Genomic DNA, 27,366 nt, shown 5'->3' with positions numbered 1-27,366 from the left:
CCTATTCAGTCTTTCCTTATTGATGTACTCTTTCTAGTTCTGGTATTATCCATGCAAATCTTTTTCTTGCACTTTTTCCAGTCTTCTAAACTGTTTTTGTAATATGGAGACCAGAACTGTAAATAGTCCTCTCAGTATGGTCTAACTAAGGTTCTACATAAGTTTAACATCAACTCTCTGTTTCTGCATTCTATGCCTCTGGAAGTGAGCCCCAGTTCTTTATTTGTACTTTTTCTGGCTCTGTTAGCCTCCATAATTTTCATGATTTTTAAATTAATGCTCCATGATCCCTTTGAATCTCTTCTCCATCTAGATCCTTATTTTCCAAGATGACAGCCTTATTGCTCCTACCAAAATGCTCCATTTCATGCATATCAATTCTGCTACTTGCCCCTTGACTCCAGATTTATCTTTGAGGAACCAAAATAATATACATCTAAATTCAAAGTGAATAATCTAAGGTCAGTCATAGTGTAAATTTATTAAATAAGCCTCATCTTGCTGTACTGTCAGACACACCTCCATACTATAGTATCAGAAAACCCACAAAAGAACATCAAAATGGCACTTTACCTAGCCAGAAACAACATGTATGTGCTGGCATTTTTATAAAATATCCAATTCCTTGGAAACTGAACCGGCAACAATGGAGGCAAATCTATAGCATCATAAAAAATCTGAACTAACACATTTTGCTGAAATAGGGGGTTTGTAATCTGATTCATTGATCTTCGCTGGATGAGAACCTGAAGTGCCTCAACAATGCTGCATTGGATGGAGTTGCTCTTAAACTGCACAGTACTAGGATATAGGATTGTTTACTTAGACAGCCCAACTCCCATTTTTAGTCTGTCAACAGCTCACTATTAGCCAGTCCTGTGATCGCTTTTAACATAACCCATCCTCTGTAGACAGATGCTGACAATGCAATGAATTCAAACACTGTGAATGTGTACATTTTGTTACTCCTTTGTCAGTGCTTGTAATATATTCCTGGCTGTCAATCATTCTTCATTTCATTTTTAACGATTAGTTTAACATGTAAATACCAAGATCTTTATTGTCTGTTGGCTCATCTGACAAATTGAACATTACCTCTCAGATCTAAGCTACATTAAAGGGGACCAAAAAATAAATGAAATTGCAGCTCTTCATTATAACTTCAAAAGCAGCATGTATCAATGGGGCAACAGCAGTAGAAATAGATAGCTTATAATGCTGGAAATATACCATGCAACCAGTACTTTAAAATAATACCTCTTTACTAGGTGCAGGTTAAATGTTAATAGGTAATAGAGTAGTAATTTACTGCTAACATTGAAACTTAATTAAGTGCCATAGTTTTCTCAGTTCATAGTGCAAAGGATGTGGGCATTAACAATCTGTAATAGATTTTTTCAGGCAGTATTTTCTCTGAATTAAATTGCATATTTCTTAGCATCACATCACAAAGATTGAGCTGGAACATTGGCAGTTAGACTGTCATGGTTGCAGCTTAATGTAATACCTTCTTGGAATTCTGACAGGATGTTGCCTGAGGCAGGGGAAAATGCAAATAAATTAAAAAGATATTTGTGACAAATTCCAATTTATAAGCTCTGTTTATTGCTATGTATTTTCTGCTTGGAAGGATTCATATTTTAAACTTTTCCTCTCTCTTGCACACAACACAGCACGGCCTAACTGGATTCGAAACCTAACTGATGCTCATGTGCCCATTGGAGAGCGTCTGCAGTGGATTTGCAAAGCAAGTGGAGAGCCGAAACCTTCTCACAGATGGCTGAAAAATGGTGAACCCCTTATAATAGAGGTAGGATATTGTACTAAGTCATCTCTGTATTACTGCTACAAAGTAATTTAGAATGAACATACAGAAGCTGATAAATGTTAATCTGTTCTTCTGATCCATGATGATGTTCCTCATAGATACAAGCTTCGAGCAGACAGTGAATGTGTTTAAATTACATCCATTGCAGCGAGAAATGAAGTAGGGAATAGTAGTTATTAGCGTGCATGTTCTTTTGTGATATTAAGCTGAACTCATCAAATGTAGCATTACAATTACTGAAATGTCAGAATGAAGTATTACTGGTTTTTAATCAGTAGAATTACTAAAGGTCATCCCTATAGAACATGATATACCCAAGCAACCATAGAGAAAATTCTGACTTAAATGACTGGGAGCACTATGTGGAAAATAATCAAACAAAATAAAAATTGTTCACATTAAAATTGTGTTTTTAATAACACAGTAAGTAAAACCATAATTGAAATAAGAGGCTTCATTGTTTTCTCATTTACAGGAACGAATCCAAGTTGAAAAAGGAACACTTAATATCCGTGCTGTTAACTTGTCAGATTCTGGCATGTATCAGTGTGTAGCTGAAAACAAACATGGAGTAATTTATGTCAGCGCTGAGCTTCGAGTTATGGGTAAGAATAATTTAATTCACTGATTATTGCACTTATGCTGTCACAGATTTACTTTAGCATTGCATGTGTTAATGTTTCAGGTACTGTATGGCTGTTACAAATATGTTCCATAAATTTGCATATTACGTTTCTAAGTTACCAAATTGAAACTTTTATCTACTTCAATTACTTTAAGTAATTTTTCCACCTCTTTATATGGTTATCTCCAAGTTCCTCTATGGTTCCTAAAGAAGCCCATACTGTGCTTCTTCAACCAGAGGTTGGTCATTGTTATACTCCATATTTGACAGTAGGGGTAGGATAGAATCACAACATCATTACCGATTCCTACTATGGCAGATGATTTACAGAAAACAATGACCATGAAATTTATCTGCTTGGTGCCCAGTTGTTTGGATTTACTTAGCCTGTTTTGCCTCCATAATTGCATGCACAGCACATACTCTCATATCTGGTGCGAGTTCTGCAAGATGCCATTTGGATCAACTGGAAGTATATGGAATAGGCATATCATGATGTCAATCAGCAAGTAATGCTAATTTGATGCCAGCACTACCATTTTGAAACTCAATGCTTCACCTAACACCTTCCCATAACAGCACACAGGTGAACACAGGTTGAGCAGCAGAAAACTCTACTTAGAGGGATCATCAACACCTTACAGTTTTTTTGCTCATTGCTATCTAATGGCTCTTGTTGTGATTTGCTTTGGTGTTTGGTGGTTTGCACAGTTGTTTAAGTCTACACGAGTGGTGTGAAATGAGCCAAAGGACTTTGTCCTGATTTCAAGGATTCTGCAGAAATCATTTGCTCCCACTCCCTTTCAACTACAGCATGACTAGAGAATGAGCAAAGGTTGCTCAGAGCAGAAAAAGCTGCTGAAACAGGGAGGAAGATGAGGCTCTCAGCAAGAGGCTAGATCCACCTTGAGTATTCAGGGAGCAACTCTCCTGTCTGAACCTCAGGAAGGAATGGTATGTCAGATGTCTCTGCTTTACTAAGGAGATCCTCACTGAAATATACCATAATCGTAACTCCAGTAGGATGAGGGTAACAATGTTTGCGGTTGTGAAGGTGACCATGGCTATGGACTTTCATGCATCTGACTCCTTCCAGGCTAGAACAAATGATACATGAAAAATCTTCCAGTTTGCTTTTACATAAGGGAGGCCACCGAGGCTCTGTATTCCAAGAGAGCTGAATATATTCATTCTTTCTTGTCAGAGAGAAGAAGGTAGAGCAAACACGTGGTTTTGTGAGGATTGCAGGCTTCCCTTTAGTATAGGGTGCCTTTGACTGCATGTGCATTGCTTTGTGATTGCCACATGCCAACTCTGAGGTGTACTGCAGCCAAAGGGGATTCCAATCCTTCAGCAGTGTACAACCATATCATGCAGTTCAATACCTATTATCCTGACAGCAGTCATGATGCCTTCAGTTTATGTCAGTCTATTGTATCATTTGCATTTGAGCCACCATGGCAAACCATATGTGGCTACTGAACAACAAGGTCAATCCGCTGCCCATAAGGGTTATGATTCTGGTGCATAATTCATGCACATGTGGCAGCATGCATAATAACAAAAGCATTACTGACATGAGAAATGTGATAGGGCGGACAATTTACATACTTTTTAAAAAAGCACGCAAAGCTTTGGCATCATGAGGTTACAATTCTGGCTATATGGTAACCAACTGAGGAGGAGGAAGGGAGGCAGCCAATATTGCCCCTTTCTGGCCAAACTGTCTATGATCAACTCGTTTGACAGGACTACCAGTGAATGCAACCTTAATTTCCCATTTACCAACAAATTTTACCAATTTACCATCTTGCCTTCCTCCTTTCACTAAGCATCACAGCATTCCCTTAGCCACCATGCTGAAATAAAAGACACCAAAAACAAGCAATCTAAATCTTTTTTTTTTTAAAAAACCTTGCCAATATTGCATTAAAAAGTCACCTATTGTAATCCTTGTGTATTCCCTTAGTGCCTTTCTTCCAGGTGCCTTTGCCTGTTCTATTGCTCCTACATAGTGCTATCAGAGTAACTGCAACATGGCTGGTTGAAGGCTGCTTACTTTCAATGGAGGGGACTTGCAGATCGAACTTGAGCACCTCTGGCCCTAGAAGACTTGGTTTAAGGCTGCACCACCTGGGCATGGGTAGCAGCAGGCTGGGCCAGCTGGATAACAGGCAACAGTAGGCATACAGGTAGTGTGGCAGTGGTGGGAGTATGAATACTGTCATCCTGAGAGAGGTCAGCAGCTATAGGTTCCATAGTCCACTGCCACTCTCCAGGGCTGTGCTTCAGAAATCCTTGCAATGTGTTAGCGGACAGATTGCTAGACTGCTGTGAAACTTTGCAAGGTATCTGCAGCTATGATGGCAACAATCTGAGCTTACATGGCAGCAAGGTGTGTTGCTTGACTTCAGCCTGAGCTTCCACTGCAACACATGTTGCAAATGTTGGGTGGCTTCAGCTTGTGCTGCAAAGGAACCTGAGATATTTGCCACCAGATGTTGCATCATAGAAGAGTCCGCAAGTGTTCTAGTTGAGTTGGCTGCCACTACCATGCTAGAGAGGATGGGCTCCAAGATCTGCACGAAGCCCTGTACCAATTTGATGCTTGATCCCTCCATGTTGTTTGAGAATGACAAGAGGCTGTCTAGCAGGCCTGTCAAAGTACCAAGCTTTTCAGTGTGCGTGCCTATCTGCTTTCTTCTGTCGGCTACCCCTTTGAAGTCCTTGTCTGATTTCTCTACAACAGAACTTGTGTGCAATCTTGCCCTCTGGTGAGGTGGCACCCTTGTTTCTTGCCTTCGCTGCAGCTCACTTGTGCCTGGTGTCTCACCACATGTAGAACACATCTCCAAAGCATCCTGTAAAATACAAGAAGTTTCAGTATCTGAGCTGGTGACTACGAGTATGAGAGAGAGTGACGGTGTTCCTTCATCATCACTGTTTAATTGCTTTTCCACCTCCTATTCTATTCACAGATGCCAGACCAGGTCACAGTTCTTGGATCTCTGAAAGGAGAAAGGCATAGAGTAGGATTGTGGTGAGGGGAGTAGGGGGGATAAGAGTTGCATGTTTACGCCATTTACATTTGTATATCAGAATAGATTGTGGGATGAGGAGGAACTGGGATGTGAGGAGGGCTAGGTATGAGCGTATCATCATTTTTAATGGTTTCAGTGACAGCCCTAGCCATGGCCTCAGTCATGATTACTCTAATAATGGCGACTTTTGGACTACATTCTTGTGCTAATTCATTTAGTTATTTTAAATACTGGATTAGTGAGGCATCGGTTGTAACAATTCAAACATTACACCACACGATCCAGTATATGCTCTCAGGTCTATCAGATACTCTTATGTGTCATAATTCAGTGTTCTTCTTGCTAACACACTCTTCTGCAACCAATTCCATCACCTGATCCAGCCAGAATGCACCTCCTATTTCATACTGGCTTTAAGAAGTGCAAGTTAGCTTTAAGTAATACGAGCATTGCACAAACCCAGGCCCCCTGCTGCTGAGGTGTACAGTCACACAGCAGTGCATTAAGTACTTGCTGCATGCAGCAATCTTGGAAATCAGCAGGCAGCACAAAGTATCCATTGACGCAATGGCTGTGGGTTAATCATGCATTGCAAAATCTGTACTTTTATTTTGGGCCCTGTCCAAATTCATGCCCAGAATCTTTTCCCTATAATCGGTGATGTGGAATCAATCTACGTGACTGTTTGAATCACAAGAAGCCAGTGCTTTACTGTGTAGGAGGACATACATAATGAGGGTAAAGACTTGAGGGGAAATCTGGAGTAAAGGGTTAACATTAGAAGCATATGATGCTGATATAATGATGATGTAACATCACATGATTGAGTAACAGAGATCTGGAGGAAGGAGAAGTTCCAACCTCATGCAGAGGTCTTAATATGTATATCGTAACTGTAAATAAAGATTTATGGTTTTACCAAACCATAATCTCGAGCAGCTTACTTTGGGAGAATAGACCAGCCCCAAAGAACCCCATCTAGACCCCAAACATACAATGAAACATGGTGGCAGTAGACAACAGATAAAAGACTCAGAAAAGCTCCAAGAAGCAGCTACAGACCTGGCAAGTCAAGAGACCCTTGAAAGAAGGACAAAAGGAACAGACTCAAAGCTTACCAAATGTCGGAGCTTTGCAGGTGCAGCAGATGCAAGCTGAGGCACAGACTGAGAGGCAATACAGCATGAGCACAGACCAGAATTAATATGCAACATCTCAGCAACTATTCCAGGGCTTGATACAAGCATGAAATCCACACGACCACTCCCAGAACCATTCCAGAGCACTGAAGGCTCACAATAGGCTCAGCACTGGGACAATTGGAGAAAGAGGTTTTCCAGATATAGAACTGCTTCTGGTTTGCACAAAAAAGAACAAAAGGATCAGGTCAGTATATTACTCTCTGTGTTTGGAGCTATTGCCAATGACGTAAGAGCGAGGCAGGGAGTTGATGAGACTTCAACATCTTATGAAGAAGCCCTGCAAGCATTTGATTCATAATTTAGCATTACCAAAAATTTAATTACAGAAAGGACAAAAATTTAACAAGCGTAAACAAAATTTGGGCAAGGGCATGGATTCATTCATCAACAATTTATACAGGCTGGCAGAAAATTGTGATTACAGAATATTGCGGGATGAATTGATTCATGAACGAATAGTAGTTGGGGTCTTAGATGAAGATCTGTCAGATCTCTTGCAGTCAAGAGAGGATTTAACTCTAGTCAAGGCAGTACAAATTGCAAGACAAGCTGAGCTCAGAAAACAAAATAGGGGCCTGAGTTTTGCGCTGTTGGGCACGTGTGATCGGCGAGCCCGGAAGCGGACACAGAATGCACTTCTGCCTGCGATCGTCCCCCGACCGCAATCTTACGCTGGCTGGCCAATTAACAGCCAGCCAACGTGAAACGAGCCTGGAGAAAGGCTCAGCACTGCCGTTGGGGGCAGGAAGAGGCCGGTTGCCAACATCATTGCGGGCATGGGTGAGTGCTTCGAGAGAGCTCCTTGAAGGCAGACACCTGCCTCAGGGAGCTGCAGAGCTGCAAATAAGAAAATAAAGCCCAAAAATGTTTCAAAAATGTCCATGTAGCACAATCAAGCACCTGAAAGCAAACCTCATTAAAAGAAACAGTCTCCAGATATTTATTTTTATTTTAAATCCTAATGGAGATTTCATCCTGCCCTTGGATGAGGTTTCATCAAAAATGTAAAGCCCGCCTGGCCAATTGGCTCATCCACCAACCGTAAGGTTGGATGGGCCACAAAAGATCACTGACAATTGGGACATGAATGAGCTTAGTTGCCCACTTAATTGTCGGCTGGTGCTCTTCCGGCTTTTGTGCGTGCTGGCCGCGTGAAATATCATGCAAGTGCGCGTTGATGTCAGGATGCTCGCCCGACGTCAACTCATGCGATTTTACACCTGTTCAGGTTGGACGCGCGCCTGCCCTGGGACGTAAAATTCTAGCCAAGGTGTTTGTTCACGTGAGGTCCCATGGAAAAGAATGAGAGAGGCCATTCAGTTTTTGGCCATAAGAGGGAAAGCGCAGCTACGCAGAAACCTGAAAAAACAGGAAAACACGTGCCAACTTCCATCTCGAAATACACTTGGGGCAGGATTTTTGGTCATTGGGTGGGCCGGGGAGCAGCCGGGATCGGCCTCCGACCGTGATTTGATGTTGGCTGGCCAATTAACAGCCTGCCAGCATGAAAGGCTCAGCACTGCCAGGCTGGGAGTGGGAGGAGGGCGAGGACTGAAGTTTGCGCAGGCGCATAAGAACGTACAATGAAAGCCCCCTGAAGGCAGAGAGCTGCCTCAGGGAGCTGAAGAATTTTAAACCCTAAATAAAGATTTCAATCACTCACCTAAACATGTTGATGGTAAAAATTCTGCTCAAACATTTTTATTTTAAAAAAACTTATAATCGGAAACCTCATCTCGTCCAAAGGCCACCTGGCTGATTCACCTACCCGGGAACCGTGAGGTTGGACAGACAACAAAAAAAAGCAGTTAATTCATTGATTAATGGCCTTAATAGGCCTCTTAATTGTCAGCGGGCGCACTGCAGACTCTTGCGCGCCCGCCGACCGAAATATCGCGCAAGTGCACAATGATGTCGGGACGATCACCCAACGTCATTGCGTGCTATTTCATGCTTAAGCATGCCGGGCTCGTGCCCACATGCCGAGCAGAAAATTCTGCCCTTGGTGTAGAGAGAGAATCCTACATAGGAGGGAAGAATGCCCAGCACGGGGAGCAGAATTCTACAACTGTGGAAATATCAGGCGCTTTGAAACAATCTGCCGATCTAAAACACTGACAACCTGCAAAAAGAAGAAAAACATAGTAAAGCCAAACCACATACAAGAAGTGGAAAAACCACAGAGAAAGGAAATACCTTTCCTAAGAGGAGTAAATGAAACAAAAAATAAATACTGGAGTATTATCCTTGAAAGCGGATGGACATGGGCAGGTGTTTCTGTCTTATCCAGCAAAGTAAAATGGCTTAAGCATATTACACTACAGCCTTCACCTATCAAATTACAAGGTCCAGGTGGGATTACATTGAAAGCCATAGGCTAACACTCGGCAAAATTGAAGTACAAAGATAGAGAAATCATTGAACCCTGTATGTCATCAAGAATTTTCTTTACTAGGAAGGAAGGCTTAAAATTGAAGCTAATCTATAAAGTTGATGAAGTTGCTGATGGGCATTGCACCAAAACGTTTGGGAATGAATTTCCAAGATTATTTGCGGGTTTGGCAAAACTAAAGACTGGTTACCATTATTATCCCAAAAGCTGATGCTAAATCAATTTGCCTCTTTACACTGAGGAAAGTCCCTCACCCACTTTTGGACAAAGTCAAGGGTGAAATTGAGAACATGCTATGGCAAGGGGTTATCTCACTAATGACTATACCAACAAAATGGTGCGCAGGAATGGTTATGGTCCCAAAGCCAAACAGCTCAATTAGAATCTGCATGGATCTAACTCAACTAAACAAATCAGTGGAATGTGAGATCCACCCAATCACCTCAGTGGATGAAAGCCTTGCCAAGCTAGCCAAGACCACTCTATTCACCAAACTAGATACAAACAGTAGATTTTGGCAGTTGCCTTTAGACAAAGAATCCAGATTTATGACCACTTTTATAACACAATTCGGTTGTTACTGCTTCAATAGGTTATCATTCGGAATTGCGTCTGCTCCTGAAATTTTCAAGAGAGCAATGTCTCAAACCCTAGAGGGTGTGGAAGCAGTCATATGCCATATGGACTACATTGCTCCAGGAGAGAAGAGCATGACCAGTTAGAGCAGTCCTGACAGTCTTACAGGATGCAAGTCTAACATTGAATGAAAAATGAGTTTGCCAAACCTATAATTAAATTTTTCGGTCACATTGTACAAGTGTCTGGACTAACAGTTGACCCACAAAAAATAAAGATGATCAGAGAGTTTCTACAACCCAGGAACATTACTGAGCTTCAGAGATTCCTCAGGATGGTCAGCTAAATTGGTAAGTTCCTATCAAATTTGGCAGAGGTTAATGAGCCTTTGAGATAGCTGTTAAGACAAGGTCAACAATGGTGTTGGAATGTGGACCAACAAAATGCTTTTGAGAAAACCAAAAATCTTTTAATTTCCTCTGAGATTTTGACAAATTACAATTGTCTACAGATCTGGGTGCAGTATTATTTCAAGTACAGATAGACCAGTTTATCATGCCTCAAGGTCACTCACAGACACAGAGAAAAGATATGCCACAGTCAAGAATGAAGTGATGGCAGTAACATGGGAGTGTGTGAAATTCTCAAACTATGTGATGGGATTGCGGTTCAAAATTGAAACAGACTATAAGACACTAGTCACTCTTCTGAACATGAAAGAGATTGTGAAGATGCCGCCTAGAATCCAATGGTTCAGATTAAGATTAATGATATATGACTCCATTACAATGAAAGTACCAGCCGACAGCAGATACACTATCGAGGATACCAGTTGAAGGAACCAATCCAGAGAATTTGCATTTCATCGAGGAGGTGGAAGTCAATACATCTCTCATTACTCATCACAGACCGGCTACTGCAAAGAAGTTGCCAAAGATAAAACAAGCACAGCAGCAAAATGACAAATGTGTTCAGATAAGAAAACACTGTTTGGAAGGATGGCCAGACTATACTCAATCCAGTACTATGGCACTTCACAATCATTGATGATCTCCTAGTTTTTAATGACAGAATAGCCATTCCAAGAACACTCTAGCTTCACATTCTTCAAAGACTTCGCCAAAGTCACTTAGCGATAGCAAAATTTTGAGTGAGAGCCCAGCAGTCAGCCTGGTGGCCTGGCATTATTCATTCCATAGAATAAATGGTTTCTAATGGTCTTATGTGTGCAGTGAACAACCAAGAGCAAAAAGAACCACTATCGCCTTTTACTTTTACATGGATTTATTTGATTCTAAAGGCAACATATTCCTTATTTCTTTGCTTACTATTCAAGGTGGATTGGAGTGAACAAATTGCACAGCATCACGATGGCAGCAGTCATTCAATGACTGAAGTGAATTTATGCAACACTTGGCATTCGAGACATTTGCTAATGAATTATTTCAAAATTCTGCAAAGAAATATGGATTCATTCATGTAACCAGCTCATCCATGCTATCCTCAGTCTAATGGAGAAGCTGAGAGAGGTGTGAGAACCAACAAAGATTTGATGAAGAAGAATGAAGATCTTAATTTAGCTCTTCAAAGTTACCAAACCTCACTGCTACAAAATGGTTTCTCACCATGAGAATTGTTAAATTAAAACCTAATATTACCTTGAACGACCATGAGAGGGTAAAGCAGCATGAGGAAAAACAGAGAAACAAGCAGGCTCATAACTTTAACTTCAGGCACAAAGCTTGGTACTTAACAGTGCTGAAGCCCAGGGAGACCAACAGAAAAAAGGCACAATAATCAAAAGAGCTCAACAACCGAGATCATACAGGAATGAGACAGTCCAGGGAACTATAGGGAGAAACTGCAGCACCTTAATATCCTTTGAAAGAAAGCCAACAGATCCTGATGGAGATAAAGGAGAAGAAACAAGACTAAGTCACCCAGGTGAAGAACACTCACACCGACAGAAGGGAATATATGGGGTGTCCTCAACCTCAGAAAGGGATCAGAATGAGATCAGAGAAATTGGTCAAATCACCCAGAGACAAACCCTGTGAAGTCTGAGACCTTGTGGGGAGATGTAGGAGGATGTATATATGATAGGGATAAAGATTTTGGGGAAGATGTAGAGTAAAGGGTTAACATCAGAAGTACATAAAGCTGATGTAATAATGATGTAACATCACATGATTGAGTAACAGATCTGGAGGGAGGGCAGGTTCCAACCTTGTACAGAGGTCTTAATATGTATATGGTGGCTGTAAATAAAGAGTTATGGTTTTAACAAACTACAGTCTCGAACAACTTACTTTGGGAGAATAGACTAGCCTAAAGAACCCCATACAGACCCTGGATACACTACGGAACATGTTGCCCTTCTTAAAACAACAACTGAAATGCTGAACAAGATAACATATTGATAAATTCTAACCTGTATGAGCAATTGATTTGATGGTTTGTTTACAAATTGCAATGATAAGTTAGAAATACAATGAAGAACAAGATCAATTTCAGACAAATTTTCCACACCATTCCTCAATGTTGCATAGATTCTCAAAAGTGTAACTAATAGCTTCTTGTTGCTAGTGAAACATATGACACTGTGGCGGCTTTAAAAGAAGCTTTAAGGTCAGAGTTATTTTTGGATAATTGGTTCCTTGAGAGAATGGAGGGACGTGCAGTATGATGGTTACAGCAGAGGTTGAACTGGGATCAGTTCAGTGGACAGATAAAAGACATGGCATTTAAGGGTGGATGTGGCCCAGCACAGCAGCAATGTGGCTTTGTTGCAGGAAGACAGTCGTATTTTTTTAAGCGAGATTTCAAACCCAAACAAAATAAGAATAACGTTTGTTTTGATTTCTTACAGAGCAGTTTTTTTTTCCTGCTGGTGCCAGTAAATTGCTAATAGATATCTTAGCAAGGCATTAAATAATATAAGTAACAGTTGTAAAGAAATTTAAAAATCCCCAGTAGCTTTTCTGACTAACTACTGACTTTTCAATAATTATATAAGACTGTTCCAAATTCTCTCCTGTAATTTTACATTACTTTTATATTTGATTGTTATTATTTCAACTAGTATTGGAAGGTTTTGAGATATTTTATCACTTTCAGAAGATTTACCTTATATAACAGTGTCAATTTCAAATCAAGTTTATGTTGTTTGTATTCCTGGAATTTCCTTTGCAGTTTAAAAAGATTTTACTTATCAAAAGATAGTTGATTTTATTAATCCCTCCCTTTTGGCATATTGGATGGTCTGGAGGACTCTTAGTTTAATTAATAAATTAGGATGATTTTTTTCTCACTGTATTGCAAAGGTTACTTGTTCTCATCTAATAAAGACCTTTGGATAGGCAGCTTATAGAAAAAAACTTCATGATGTATTTTAATAACTTTGGACAGGAGAAATCAAGTTTGGATTTTTTATCAACCTTGGTGTTATTGTGAATTATGTAAAGGGTAGGTCATGTCTAGTGAGTCTAATTGAACTTTTTGAAGAAATACAGCAAATCCATGTTTTAAGTTGCCCTGTTTTAAGTCTTTCTGCTTTAACTTTGCTCAGTTAATGGGGCCTGCATTCCTGTTTAGCATCGGGGGTTTTGTTTGAAGGTTGTTTCATGCTGGTCCTGACTTTGGGTCATATGTTCCGACTGGCCATTTTGGAGAGGCCTCTGTCACTCCCTGACCCTCCCTCTTGCTATTGACCCTCTGGTTCACGGTCTCTGCTGCACCCTGACCCTACCCCTCACTGCATCTTCAGCTTGTTGCTTATCACCTGCAAAGCAAAAATGCTCTTCCTGCCTCTTAACCACTCATCTCTGGAGCCCTCGCTCACAACAATAGTTCAGGAGAGGGAAACAACGAGCAGGAGAGGCAGGGAGCAGGAGGTTCAGTGAGAAAAAGGGACTGCAGATACTGGAAGTGTCAGGGAGCAGCAGAGGCCGTGAACCAGAGGGTCAACACCAGGAAGGAGGGTCATGGGCAGATTTGATAAGGGAGCTTAAGGTGAAGGAACCCTTAGGAGGAAGTGACCATAATATGATAGAATTTACCCTGCAATTTGAGAGGAAAAAGCTGGAATCAGATGTAACGGTATTACAGTTGAAGAAAGGCAACTACAGAGGTATGAGGGAGGAGCTGGCCAGAATTGACTGGGAGATGAGCCTAGCAGGAAGGACAGTGGAACAGCAATGGCAGGAGTTTCTGGGAGTAATTTGGGAGACACAGCAAAAATTCATCCCTAGGAGCGGCGAAGAGCAGTGGGAAACCAGGGGATTGGGAAGCCTACAAAGACCAACAGAGGACAACTAAAAAAGAAACAAGGAGGAAGAAGATTAAATATGAGGGTAAACTAGCCAGTAATATAAAAGAAGATTGCAAGAGTTTTTTTATATATATAAAGGGTAAGAGAGAGGCAAAAGTGGACTTTGGGCCACTGGAAAATGACACTGGAGAAGTAGTAGTGGGGAACAAAGAAATGGCGGAGGAACTGAATAGGTACTTTGCGTCAGTCTTCACAGTGGAAGACATGAGTAACATCCCCAAAGTTCAAGTGAGTCGGGAGGCAGAGGTGAGTATGGTGGCCATTACCAAGGAGAAGGTGCTAGGAAAACTGAAAAGTCTGAAGGTGGATAAATCACCTGGACCAGATAGATTACACTCCAGAGTTCTGAAGGAGATAGCTGAAGAGATAGTGGAGGCATTAGTGGTGATCTTTCAGGAATCTCTGGAATCAGGGAGGGTCCCAGAAGACTGGAAAATCGCTAATGTAACCCCCCTGTTTAAGAAGGGAGTGAGGCAAAAGATGGGAAATTGCAGACCGATTAGCCTGACCTCGGTTGTTGGTAAGATTTTAGAGTCCATTATTAAGGATGAGATTTCAGAATACTTGGAAGTGCATGGTAAAATAGGGCAATGGTTTCATCAAGGGGAGGTCATGCCTGACAAATCTGTTAGGATTCTTTGAGGAGATAACGAGTAGGTTAGACAAAGGAGAGCCAATGGATGTTATCTACTTGGACTTCCAGAAGGCCTTTGACAAGGTGCCGCACAGGAGGCTGCTCAATAAGATAAGAGCCCATGGTGTTAGAGGCAAGGTACTAGCATGGATAGAAGATTGGCTGTCTGGCAGGAGGCAGAGAGTGGGGATAAGGGGGACCTTCTCAGGATGGCGGTCGGTGACTAGTGAAGTTCCGCAGGGGTCAGTCTTAGGACCACAACTTTTCACTTTATACATTAATGATCTAGATGAAGGAACTGAGGGCATCCTGGCTAAGTTTGTAGATGATACAAATATAGGTGGAGGGACAGGTAGTATTGAGGAGGTGTGGAGGCTGCAGAAGGATTTGGACAGGTTAGGAGAATGGGCAAAGAAGTGGCAGATGGAATACAACATGGGGAAGTGTGAGGTCATGCACTTTGGTAGGAAGAATAGAGGCATAGACTATTTTCTAAATGGGGAGAGAATTCAGAAATCTGGAGAGCAAAGGGACTTGGGAGTCCTAGTCCAGGATTCTCTTAAGGTTAACTTGCAGGTTGAATTGGTAGTTAGGAAGGCAAATGCAATGTTGGCATTTATTTCGAGAGGACTAGAATATAAAAGCAGGGATGTGCTGCTGAGGCTTTATAAGGCTCTGGTCAGACCACATTTAGAATATTGTGAGCAATTTTGGGCCCCGTATCTCAGGAAGGATGTTCTGGCCCTGGAGAGGGTCCAGAGGAGGTTCACGAGAACAATCCCAGGAATGAAAGGCTTAACATATGAGGAACGTTAGAGAACTCTGGGTCTATATTCGATGGAGTTTAGAAGGATGAGGGGGGATCTGATTGAAACTTACAGAATACTGAAAGGCCTGGATAGAGTGGATGTGGGGAAGATGTTTTCATTAGTGGGAGAGACTAGGACCCAAGGGCACAGCCTCAGAGTAAAGGGAAGACCTTTTAGAACAGAGATGAGGAGAAACTTCTTTAGCCAGAGAGTGGTGAATCTATGGAATTCATTGCCACAGAAGGCTGTGGAGGCCAGGTCATTGGGTGTATTTAAGACCGAGATAGATAGGTTCTTGATTGGTAACGGGATCAAAGTTTACGGGGAGAAGGCGGGAGAATGGGGTTGAGAAACTTGTAAGCCATGATTGAATGGCGGAGCAGACTCGATGGGCCGAATGGCCTAATTTCTGCTCCTATGTCTTATGGTCTTATGGAGTGGGATTTGTGGTGACTGGTTGGATTGACGAGTAGGGTCGGCGGTGAGCAGCAGAGGCAGTGAGTGGCAGGTCAGTGGAAAGTTAGCATGTTTATTTTATATTTTTACATTTATTTTATTTTAAAAGTTATTTCATTTACCAGTAAAGGAATTTAGCAGTAAAATGGGCAGAATTTTCCCAGATGTACACTAAGTGTGGTAGCGGGCAGATAAAACGACGTTTTAGCCGTTGGCCGCGATGGCGGGTTTTCACACGGTATCATTCCCAAACCCACCCCGTTATTTATGCGTTCCTGGGAAACCCGTCGTTTCCATGGTGGGAAGGCTCTCATTCGCCCTCCCGCCATCACCCCGCTGTTGCATCACGCTGGCCGCTATGTGTAAAAGGCAGCCGCCAGCATATCACTCATCGCTACCAGCTCACCACCGCTGCCCGGGAGACATGGCCAGCAAAAGCAAAAAGACCGCAGCCCCCTGCTTCAACGAGTGATGCCATGGAGGCCCGCTGGGATGTCCTGCACCCCTGCTCTGGACGCAGGATGGGCAGCAATGTGACCAATCTGGCTTGGGAGGCGGTGGCAGCGGTGGTCAGCGCCAACGCCCTTCAGAAGAGGACAGCCACCCAGTGCCGCAAAAGGATGAATGATATCCTCTGTTCCAATCGGGTAAGTCACTCTTTTCATCACTCTCAACTCACATACTCACAAACCCAGCACACACCCACAGGGCCCTCACTCACTGCCAGTTCAAGGGACGTCACCATTTATTCTCTCACACACACACTTTTATTGTCCTCAGCCCGTCCATGGGACCACTCACCACCCGCCAGGCAAATTTATCATCTGGCCCAGCAGGCATCCTGCTTACACTTTCTCCATCTCTATCCATGCAGGACAGGCTGGCACACAACAAGAGAGAAAGGCTGCAGATCGGTGATGGAATGCCCAAAATCAAGATTCTCATGGACTTTGAAAATAGCCATCCAGCTGGCTGTCGAGGATCTGGACCGGTCCTGTGCTGATGGTGAGGTCGGCGCTGCTCTACCAAGTGAGGATCCAGCAGTGCAACATCCATCAGACAACCATGCTGTGAGTGATGTGTCCTCTTTCACAGGCCACTGGTATGCACTAATTATCTCCCCTTGCTTTCACAGGCACATCTGCCAAACAGCTGACAGAGTCCATGACCCAGGGCCTCCAATCCAGCCCTGAAGAAAGCTCTGAAGAGGAATCTGAAGGCACCTTCCTCAAAGTTTTGTCACAGCGCTCACTCACCCCCTCCACCAGCACAGAGACACACACCTCGGTGGGACCTAGCTTTAGAATAGACATAGGATCACAATCTGGTGAGCACATCACACATTCTGATCCACAGCAGGCGGAGGCAGGGTCTTCCCAGGTCTCCAACATTTGGAGGACTGCTGGAGGCCAGAAATTTGCTGAGTCTGAGTCAGATGACGAGCCTTTGGACTCGGTCATGTCCGAGTTGCTGGAGCTGCAAAACCAAACTCGGGAACATCAGGAAGGGATGTCTGCTGCACTCCTCAGATTGCAAGGCACGATGGAGGAATCTGCCCGCCTTCAGGCTCAGGTGGTAGTGCCGGCATGCCAATGCACCGAGGTCAACACTGGTAGGGTGGTGGCCACCATGGAGGCCTTGGTCCAGGGTGTCACTCCTGCATTGCAGCTTGGGTTCAACTCCGTCACTGACACCATAGTTAGCCTACAACAGTGTGTATGCGAGAGGGGTGCGGGGCAGCCTGGACTCACTCCAGCTACCCCTTCCCCTCAAGGAGTGAGTCGGGGGCCCGTGGGCACCCATAGGGAGAAGGATCCGCAGGTGCATGCTCCGGGCCCATCCACCTGGGTGATTTCAGGTGTGTCCGGCCCATCCAAATCCCCTCTTCCTGTGATCTCAGCCACTCCAGCTTCACAGGCCGAGGAGGGTGCCACTGCCACATAGCAGAACCCCGAAAAGCATTCCGGGCCCTCTAAGTCTCTGCCCTCCATTGGATGCCTGCCAAAGTTATCACAGAAGGGCATTGTAGTCAGCAGGCTGCTTCCACCTCTATTGTGGATGTCTGGGGCCCACCAAGACATAGAGGCAGGGTTAGGAAAGTTAAGGAGAATTAGTTGCACAGCCTGTGCACGGGTGTTAATCACTTGTACATATTGTTCACTGTTGTCAATAAACTCTCAAGAATGTCTCCCTGCCTATGGCTCCTTGTTCTGATGAGCAGTGTTCTTGTCATTCAGATGTGAAACCTTTCTGCACAAGTCAAAGGCAGGTGTTTCAGTCCAGGGCCTCTTCCCTGTGTTCTGCGCAGCCTTCAGACCAAAGCGATGGTTTGGAAACATTACTGATGCCTGTACCCCAGCAGCGCTTGTCATTGCTGCCAGAATGTAGTGGGCAGGCACCACAGCGTTCTCTCATACTGTCTGTGTGCTCTCAGCAGATTTAAGGTTGGGCTGGCCCCCATCACACCAGCATCTGTGACCACTGATGCTGTGCACCAGCTCCTGAAGGACTCAGGTGCTGAAGGCAGAAAAAGCATCAGATGCTTCTAAAGTTTCTTGGCTGCATCTTTATGATATGACCTAGGTCACGGAGTGCAAGCGAGCTGCCCTTCAGCCAGACATGAGTCAACTGCATGTCATCATCATCATCCTGTAATTGAGTGACCATTAGGGACTCCACTGCGTCTCCATGACAGGAGCATTCTCACAGAGGGTATTCGCGCTGCCATAAGCCAGACTGGAGTCAAACATTCACAACTGTACTGTGAGGATCTATGGGGTCACCTCACTGCATGTCGTCATCATCCTCCACAATTCTAGCAGCTATGAGAGCCTCCTAAGCGCACCTGCCTCATCTAGCCAGTCTGAGGGCCTCATCCTCATCATCGTTGCCTCCGAGGATCTCCTCACCCTCATCCCCGTTGGCATTCTCGTCTTCGGAGGAGACGTGCAGCTCCTTCATCTCCTCCTCAACCAGCTCGCCTCCCTGTTGGAGCACCAGGTTGTAAAGGGCACTGCAGGCGACGATGATGCGTGACACCCTCTGCGGACTGTATTGTAGGGCTCCATCAGACCAGTCCAGGCACCAGAATCTCATCTTCAGCATCCCGATGGTCTGCTCCACTAAGTTGCGAGCTGATGCATGAGCCTCATTATAGCATCCCTCTGCTGCAGTCTGAGGCCGCCACACAGGTGTCGTCAACCATGGCCTCTGTGGGTAGCCCTTGTCCCTGAGGAGCCATCCCTGCAGCTTCTTTGGACCCTGGAAGAGTCCAGGGATCTGTGACTGACTGAGGATATAGGCGTCATTCACACTCCCTGGAAACCATGCGCACACCTGCAGGATGTGTTTTGGTGGTCCCATACCAGCTTCCACATTCCACATTCCACATTCAGTGAGTGGAATCCCTTGTGGTTGATGAAATCCACTGTGTGTAGCGATGGAGACCTGAGTGCCACATAGGTGCAGTCGATCACACCATGTACCTGTGGGAATCCCAAGATCAGGGCAAATCCAGTGGCCCTTGCATCCTGGCTGTCCCAGCCCCGGGCGAAATGCACAAATTTGTGTGCCATGGCAAAGATGGCATCCGTGACCTTATGGATGCATTTGTGGATGGCGGATTGTGAAATCCCACAGAGGTCACCTGTGGAGCCCTGAAAGGAGCCACTGGCATAGAAATTGAATGCCACGGTCACTTTCACAGTCACTGGCAGTGGATTCCCCCATGTCCCCTTGGCACCAAGTCCTGCAGTAAGTGGCAGATTTGAGCCACCAGGTCCCTAGACATGCGCAGTTGTCAGCCACACTGGTTCTCAGTCATCTGCAGGAATGACAGGCGGCGTCTGTAGACCCTGGGTGTCGCTAGGCGCCGACCAGCCACGGCTCGCTGTCGCTCCTGGGCAGTGTATGCGGGTGCCCCAGCAGCCCCTTCTTCATGAGGTTGCTGCTGCTGCCTTTGCACGGCCAGGCACCTCAGTCGCTCTCTCCTCCATCTTCTTCACTGTCTGAAGGTCATCAGGCACACAGCTAGGTCAGCAGGCTCCATGCTCCTGATGAGGTCCTCCTGCGGCATGAAATAGAGAGAGACGTGGCTAGCATGGGTGAACTTAGCACCTTTCCTCGCTCTCTGTGATGGCCCCTTAATGCTGCCCTGTGAGTGCTGGTCACCCAGCGGATGGCCACAGATGAGTGCACTACATGGCTGTCCTGTCAGCATACGACGTGCAGGAGACAGCTCCCAACCGAGTTGCTGAGATTGCAAGGGGCTGGGAGCGTATCCAGTGGTGACTGCTACATGGCCAATGTTGTTGAGAAGATTGTACAATGTGTACAGTCCAACTGCTCTGCCGTCCAGTGAAGTGGTTGCGGACTTGCAGTCTGTGCCCAGGGGTACAGGGTGCGATGGTGGCTAGAGGTACGGGGGCGGGGATAAGGTCTTTGGTGCCTCCATGTTGCTTGTTTGGGCGGGCAGCCTAGTAGCCCTGCCCCAATCATATCACTGTGGCTGCACCTGAACTGTCTCAGCTGCAGAGGAATGGTCAGTTTACACACGTGTCCCTACTTCGTGGTCACTTCCCTCACCTACCCTGTCCCCCACCTCAATTTCTTGTGTGCGGGATCTAATGCTGCTCCCCTGACAGCAGCAATAATTGCCTCCGAGGCTGGGCAGCAGTTGCCCCCAGACATCCCCACACCGAGTACAGTCACCTCCATGGCAGGGCAGCAGTTGCCCCCAGACACCACCACCTCAATTTCTTGTGTGCGGGATCTAATGCTGCTCCCCTGACAGCAGCAATAATTGCCTCCGAGGCTGGGCAGCAGTTGCCCCCAGACATCCCCACACCGAGTACAGTCACCTCCATGGCAGGGCAGCAGTTGCCCCCAGACACCACCACCCCCCCCTCCCAAAAACAGTCGCCTCCGAGGCAGGACGACACTTCACCCAGGCCCCCCGGCACCCCTGAAGCCTGCAAAGCAACAGGCAACCCTGGTGAGCTGTGGAAAACAATGCTGTTCACTCGCCTCCAATTCCCCCAAAGTGAAGGCCACCAAGTGCATGTCACCTGTGTGCCATTGTGAAACACGTTGACTGGCCTTCCCGCCGACGTGGACAGACGATCCAGTGGGGGTCCAAGATCTTGGCGGGATGGCCTTTTAATGATATCCTGATGTATTACAATTAGCTCCCCGATAACCATTGGTGGGAAAATGGCCCGCCATTGATGGGTTGAGCTGAAGATTGTGGCCTGCCTTCCCGCCGTCGTGAAACCGATTGCGCCATATTGTCTGCACACACCACCTATTATGCCTGCTGCAAGCAGGCACGGAAAATTCCGCCCAATGTATTTCAACTTACAGGGAAGGCTTTTGATGAGGTTCCACATTCGAGGCTGTTAGTTAGGGTTAAATCTTATGGAATGGAAGACAAAGTATTGACCGAGTTAGGGGATTGGTTAGGCAGTAGAAGATAGAGAGTCGGGATGATAGCTATGTACTTGATTTGGAAGGAAGTGATCAGTGGTGTTCCACAACAATCTGTGTTTGGATCTCAACTATTCTCTATATTTATTAATGACTTAGATAACACAATAAAAATCCATATATCCAAGTTTTCCAATGAGAAACCTTGAGAGCCCGGTAAGTCGTAAAGGCAGGAGCATAAAATTAGAAGGAAACATTCATAAGTTTAATGATTGAGCGAAACTATGGCAGATGGATTTCAAGATAGATAAATGTGAGGTTATCCATCCTCAGCAAACGAGGATAGATTTAAATATTATTGAAATGGTGACAAACTGAGAACAGTGGCAGTCTAAAGAGATTTAATAATCTACTTACATAGATCACTAAAATATAGTATTCAGGTACCTAAAATGATCAAAAAAGCTCATGACATGTTAGCCTTTAAAATTCGTAGACTGATTTTTAAGGGAAGAAAGTTTTGTTAGAACTGAATGGAAGCCTGATTGGACCACATCTCAAGTACTGTGTACAGTTCTGGGCACCGCACCTCAGGATATATTGGCCTTGGAAGGGGGACAGGGCAGATTCACTGAAATGTTACCAGCACTCTAGGGTTAGAATATGAGGAAAGATTACGTAAACTAGCCACATATTCCTTCGAATATAGAAGGTTAAGTAATGATCTGATTGGGGTTTTTATGACTTGGAAAGGAATTAAGAGAGTGGATGGATTCATTTTCCACTGCTGAGAAATCTACAACAAAGAGACGTAACCTTAAAATCAGGCACAGACCATTCAGGAGAGAAGTTAGGAATCACTTCTTCATGTACCACTTAACCAAGATAAGTAATGCCTTTACTCTTCATCAGATATGGGCTTCTTCTGAGAGTCCTTTGTTTATATGTCTTAACGTCCAATTTTCCTTGGCAAGGAGGATGTAAATCATGTGGCATTAAATGCATTATTACATTTTTGCTATGTTTCAGATATGCAAATATACAGAAACTGAAATACAGCTGGATTTTATTAGATTGTGCGCAGCATAACAATGATCGACATTTTTAAAACAGTTTTGAAAACTTGTCATCAACATTTATTCCTATGTTGGAATTGAGCTATCTATATCAATGCCAGATTACTTTCTTCTGAGTATCAATGTTAACAAGTGACTCTGGAAACCTCCAAGCCCTATTTTAATTAATAAACATCCAGCAATATTATTAAAACATTCCATTTGGTATTTCAGACATATAAGGGACCTTCAACTGCTGCCTGTCCATTTCTTACCTGAAAAACAACAGCTGGCAGTAGAAAATTGGGTTGGATGGAGAGTACTCCTTCAGCTCCTTGTATACCCTGCCTAATGCAAATTTCAAGCAAATAGGCACAAAGCAAGTCTGCACGAAAGGCTGCAAAGCTGCTTACACATGCAAATCAGGATCCTACGCTAGCTGTAGGATTACTGTACGTTGTTCTAAAATGTCTCTATTTATACTCATTGCTATTTCTAAATTTTAAAACTGGACCTTGGCTGAACAAGATCTTTAAGATGGCTGAACCTATGTCTGTCTGATCCCAGAACAAAAGAAGCCATTTTGCAGCTTTGGGGAAACTCATCATCTCTGAGGATTCTAATGATCACCTGGGGACTGCACAGCCCAACTTCAAAGAAGGCTATACAATGGCCATTTGCATTTGAAAACCCAGGCTTGCCAGCAGGAGACAAAGGGTCTGCGAAGACAGAAGGCCCCTTTAGCATTCCTTTCAACCCATAATGGCTGGGACATTTAAAGGTCTTTGAGATCCAGCTGAATTCCAGGCGAAAGATACACATTCTTTGTTGAAGACCTGGTGGAGAGATGGGGGTCATGTGACATCAGCCTCTGGCTTGTTGAACGAGTAATATTGCCTTGCTGGGCTGAATAGCTCAGCCTGCTATTTAAGATCTGACTAGCAGCCACACAGAAAGGAGCTCTGCCCAGGTTGAACACTTGGCTCCATCTGCACAACTTCTGTTGGATGTTCTGTGCCATCGTCTACAAGACTGATTCATCTCTGCATACCTATCTCAGCTTGTGAAGTCAAACCACCGGAAAAGTGAATTCTGAAACATCAGTTTTTAGCCCGCTGACCTCCGTAAAGGAATGCCTCACAGAACTTTGCTTCTGGGCTCTGGAACTCACGTAAACCAATATTTATTTTCTCTGTGGTCTTTGTACCGTAAAACCTTTTCTTTATGCCTCTCTTTACTGCCTGAGTGTAGAGGCCATGTGTGAAGTCTCCTTCCCGCATTTTGACTGTGTGCAAATAAACTAACTCTTTGAGTTCATCTTGAGTTTGCTGTGAGGTTATTAATAGAAGCTTGGATTGCACAAAAACTGAGGTGTTGAGGAAATACTTCGCTGCTTTCAAGAGGGAAACAAATTAAAACACTTTTCTGTTTATGGACAGTGAGAGGAGAAATTAATGCTGTCTAAATTAACTCCCCTTCCTGTCTGTAACACTTGGCTAATTTTCAGGTAAGAATGCACAGGGTGTGCACTCCATACCCTCCTAGCAGTTGTACCAGGCAGTGAGAGGCCCAATCAGCGGTCCTTGAATAGACGCTCCAGAAATGATCCAGAACTTTTTGGGCATAATTTTTTTGTGGGGCCAGGAGGCCCTACAAAAAAAAAATCACACATCCCATTGTCCATCACTTGGTAGGTTCCCCTCTCCAGATGCATCATCTCCCTCTGCACCCGCTCCCCCGCCCACCACCGCCCCCCCACCCACCACCCCACCCACCACCACCCCCCCACCCCACCCCACAACCAGCATCCTGCCCTCCCGCCCAACATTTCCTACTGGATCAGCTCACCCACCATGGAAATTGAAAATCACCCTTATGGTCTTAAAGGCTGTCAGTTGCTCATACATTTTGATGTGTAGCTTACAATTCAGCAGCAGCAAATTCACAAAGGTTTTTCCACCAAATAGTTGCACCCTATCTAGTGTATGTATCTGATTCAAAGCAGAAGAAAGCTTGTGTTAAGCGTAAAGAATATAGAAACTGGTTTCCAAAAAAAAACTGAAACGTTCTATTGACTTTATTGAAGAAATAAAACTGAAATGACAGGCAGTTGCTGTAGAGAATTTTTAAAAACAGATTTATGTTATATAAAGGCCACGGAGAAACATGGCTTAAGCACTTTTATGATGGACACCCTGTTTTGTAGGATTGCATGGTCCAAAATCATTGTTTTCAAAGAGTACAGCAGCATCTTCATGAAGACTATACTGGAAATGCTATGTGATATCTATACTAAACAGCGTTTACTCTATGGACCAAGCTATTGCATTCCACTGTACGCAGTGCTTGAAGATGGTTTAAAATTACTTTAAACCTTCCTATTAATCATGACAAAGTCTTGTGTAGCCACCCAAGACTCAGAGCATTAATATTCCTTATTTATGAATACTGTCCTGGTTTGGTTAGGGGCCAGTAACTTCATTTGTAAAGTACATGAAATTTGAAATCCAGTTACTTACTAAGAGACCAAAGCCACCAAATTCCATGGTTTTAAACAAAGAAGAAAATTTACTATCCAAGAATCAACAAAGAAAACAATAAATAATATCTATCTTATGCAGTATCATCTAGAATTAACATGAGATAAACATGAATTAACAGGCAAACTGTTAACAGCAACATCACATTGAATAACAGACCAAACCAAGACAGATTCCTTGAATTTTCTCAGCAACTCACCCAGATGTCAGTGATCACTGTGAGTCACAAAATTCCTCTAAATTCTGTCTTCCTCATGAGGGATTTCAGCTCCTCTCCTTTCAGGATATAGCTCTTGATTTCCCTTTGACAGCAACTCTAACTCAAACTGCAGCAACAACTGCTGCTGACTGCCCAACCATTCAGTCTCTTGATCCGAGACTGTGTTCCACAGGATTTATAAAGTTGCACCCCAACATCAAATCACCGGCATCATTCCAGTTCTTTAGCTGCACTGATCAGAACACCACTGCTCATGAGCTTTTCTTTACCATAATTCCCAGCTTCACAGAGCAGGCAACTACTACTCCCTGCAGGCACTGAACAGACACCTTTTCAGCTTCACTGAGCTGACACTGCTTCCTGGCTGCACTGAGCTAAAGACAGCCACTGCTCCAGGGCTTCTCTGAGTCCCAGCTCTCGGCTTCACCGAGCAATTACTGCCCATCAGCCTTGTACTCTCACTGCCCCCGGAGGTGCTCCAGGACTAACCCAGCTGTGCTCCTGCTGCTTCTCCAGCCTGCACTAATATCATCACATGGGCACATTTTGATGCCAAAATCCTGGACAACTGGCCATTCTTTTTGTGCCATCTCACCAGGTCCCGTCAAAGGAAACTTAGAATTGAGCATGCGCAGCCCGTACCCCTGTTGCACTCTTCACTGGGGTCAGAACCTAGGGCATGCTGGGAGTGGTAGTCCTCGGCCTCTGCACTGTAAACACACAGACCCAACCTAAAATTATAGATTCCCTCAGAATACACAAAGCAATAGTCAGTGGAGCAAATTAATGTGGCCCAGATGCTTGACATATGAAAAACACCTCAGTACCAAAAAAATTCTTGTGTAGCTGTGACAATCTTTGACCTGGAATCAGTACAGTAAAGAAAATTTGTAATTTCTTGTGCCTATTGAATCTGTAATTGTTTGTATAGAATGTTTGAAAATGATTTTTAAGAGTGTTTATGTGGAAGGTGATGAGAAAGCTTGCTGGTGCACCTATCAGGTGGAATTTTCCCTTCCAGGGCTAAGTCCCATGGAGGGGGTGGGGACAGGAAATGTTTCTCACCGTGGAAGCCACCAGAAATTCATGCAACCCCAGCCTCATTGATTATGCAATAGGTGGTTTTCCAATGTTTATCGTGGCGGGGCAGACTGAATGGCACATGCCCTGCCGTCATATCTGGGCACCATATTTAAAAGGTGCCTGGAACGTAACTTACCCACCATGCTGATTGAGGAGATTACCAGAAGAGGATACTCAGCTCCAGCGCTCAAGTTCAGCGACACCTCCCTGGGTGTCCTCTTTGACCAATTGGAGGCCAGGAGGGAACGTCTTCTTTCCAGCGGATTGGAGGAGGAGGCCAAGCAGGGAGAGGAACCCTGCATGGGAGCAAGTGTCCAGGGCAGTCAGTGCCCAAGGCCTCCAGCAGACAACTGCCCTCCAATGCCGCAAGAGGATAATGACCTCATCCACGCCTCCAGCATAATTGAACCCTCAACTACTCACATTCACCTCAATGAATGGTACATGGGCCAAGGGACTCAGTGACATCATCATAACCCCATTACAGTCCATCCACACTGCAAGTTGAGAGGCCAATGTGGCTCCCTCATCCTTCCACACAGAGTGCTCACATGTTGCCTGGAAGTGGGGGAGGGGAGGGGAGAGAAAGGGCTCAGGCGTTGAGGGCACCAGCAAGCACCACTAATGAGATGCCTCTCTGAGCCTTATCCTTATATCTGCATGGGCTCACTTCTCTGGAGGGCGTTGGCCCAGAACTCTTGTGGACAACCTGCAGTACATCAATCACATGGCACGTAACCCAGTGGGTTATTGGGAAGACTGTAGGCATGAGAAAGATACATAAAATTGTTAGATACAATTAAATGCTAAATACAATTGCTCCCAACCCCATCTCTCTTTGTGCAGGAGAAGTTAAGCCATGATTGTAGATAGAGGAAGAAGACATGAGGGGGTCGGCCACAGTTGAAAGAACTCACTGACTTCGAAGGGTGGGCAGCCCAGCTGGCAGGGGTGGAGTGGGACAGATCCATTGGAGATGGAGAGATTGGCTTGTGGCCTCTATCCAGTAAGGATCCATGCATGTCAGAGAAACCTCAGGGGCAACTGTGCCTCCATGCTGGAGGCAGCTCATGCAGTCACTCGATTTCTCCTCTCTCACTTACAGGTGCCACCAGGAAGAGGGCAAGACCTGAGACTCAGGAAACCCAGTC

At 44.5% G+C, this 27,366-nt stretch overlaps 1 protein-coding gene across 4 annotated transcripts in view; it reads left to right on the top strand.

Moving 5' to 3' along the window:
- Positions 1–27,366, top strand: part of LOC144681763 (contactin-4-like) — a 1,677,954-nt gene that overhangs the window by 931,966 nt on the left and 718,622 nt on the right. For all 4 annotated transcript variants that reach the window (XM_078543733.1, XM_078543732.1, XM_078543731.1 and 1 more), the window contains exons 9-10: positions 1,674–1,810; positions 2,304–2,433. In XM_078543733.1, the coding sequence (XP_078399859.1) occupies positions 1,674–1,810; positions 2,304–2,433 (267 nt within the window). The remainder of the gene's footprint in view (positions 1–1,673; positions 1,811–2,303; positions 2,434–27,366) is intronic.

The sequence above is a fragment of the Cetorhinus maximus genome, chromosome 6 (assembly GCF_964194155.1).
Source record: "Cetorhinus maximus chromosome 6, sCetMax3.hap1.1, whole genome shotgun sequence".
Taxonomy (NCBI): Eukaryota; Metazoa; Chordata; class Chondrichthyes; order Lamniformes; family Cetorhinidae; genus Cetorhinus; species Cetorhinus maximus.
This window is presented reverse-complemented; position numbering and strand designations above follow the sequence as displayed.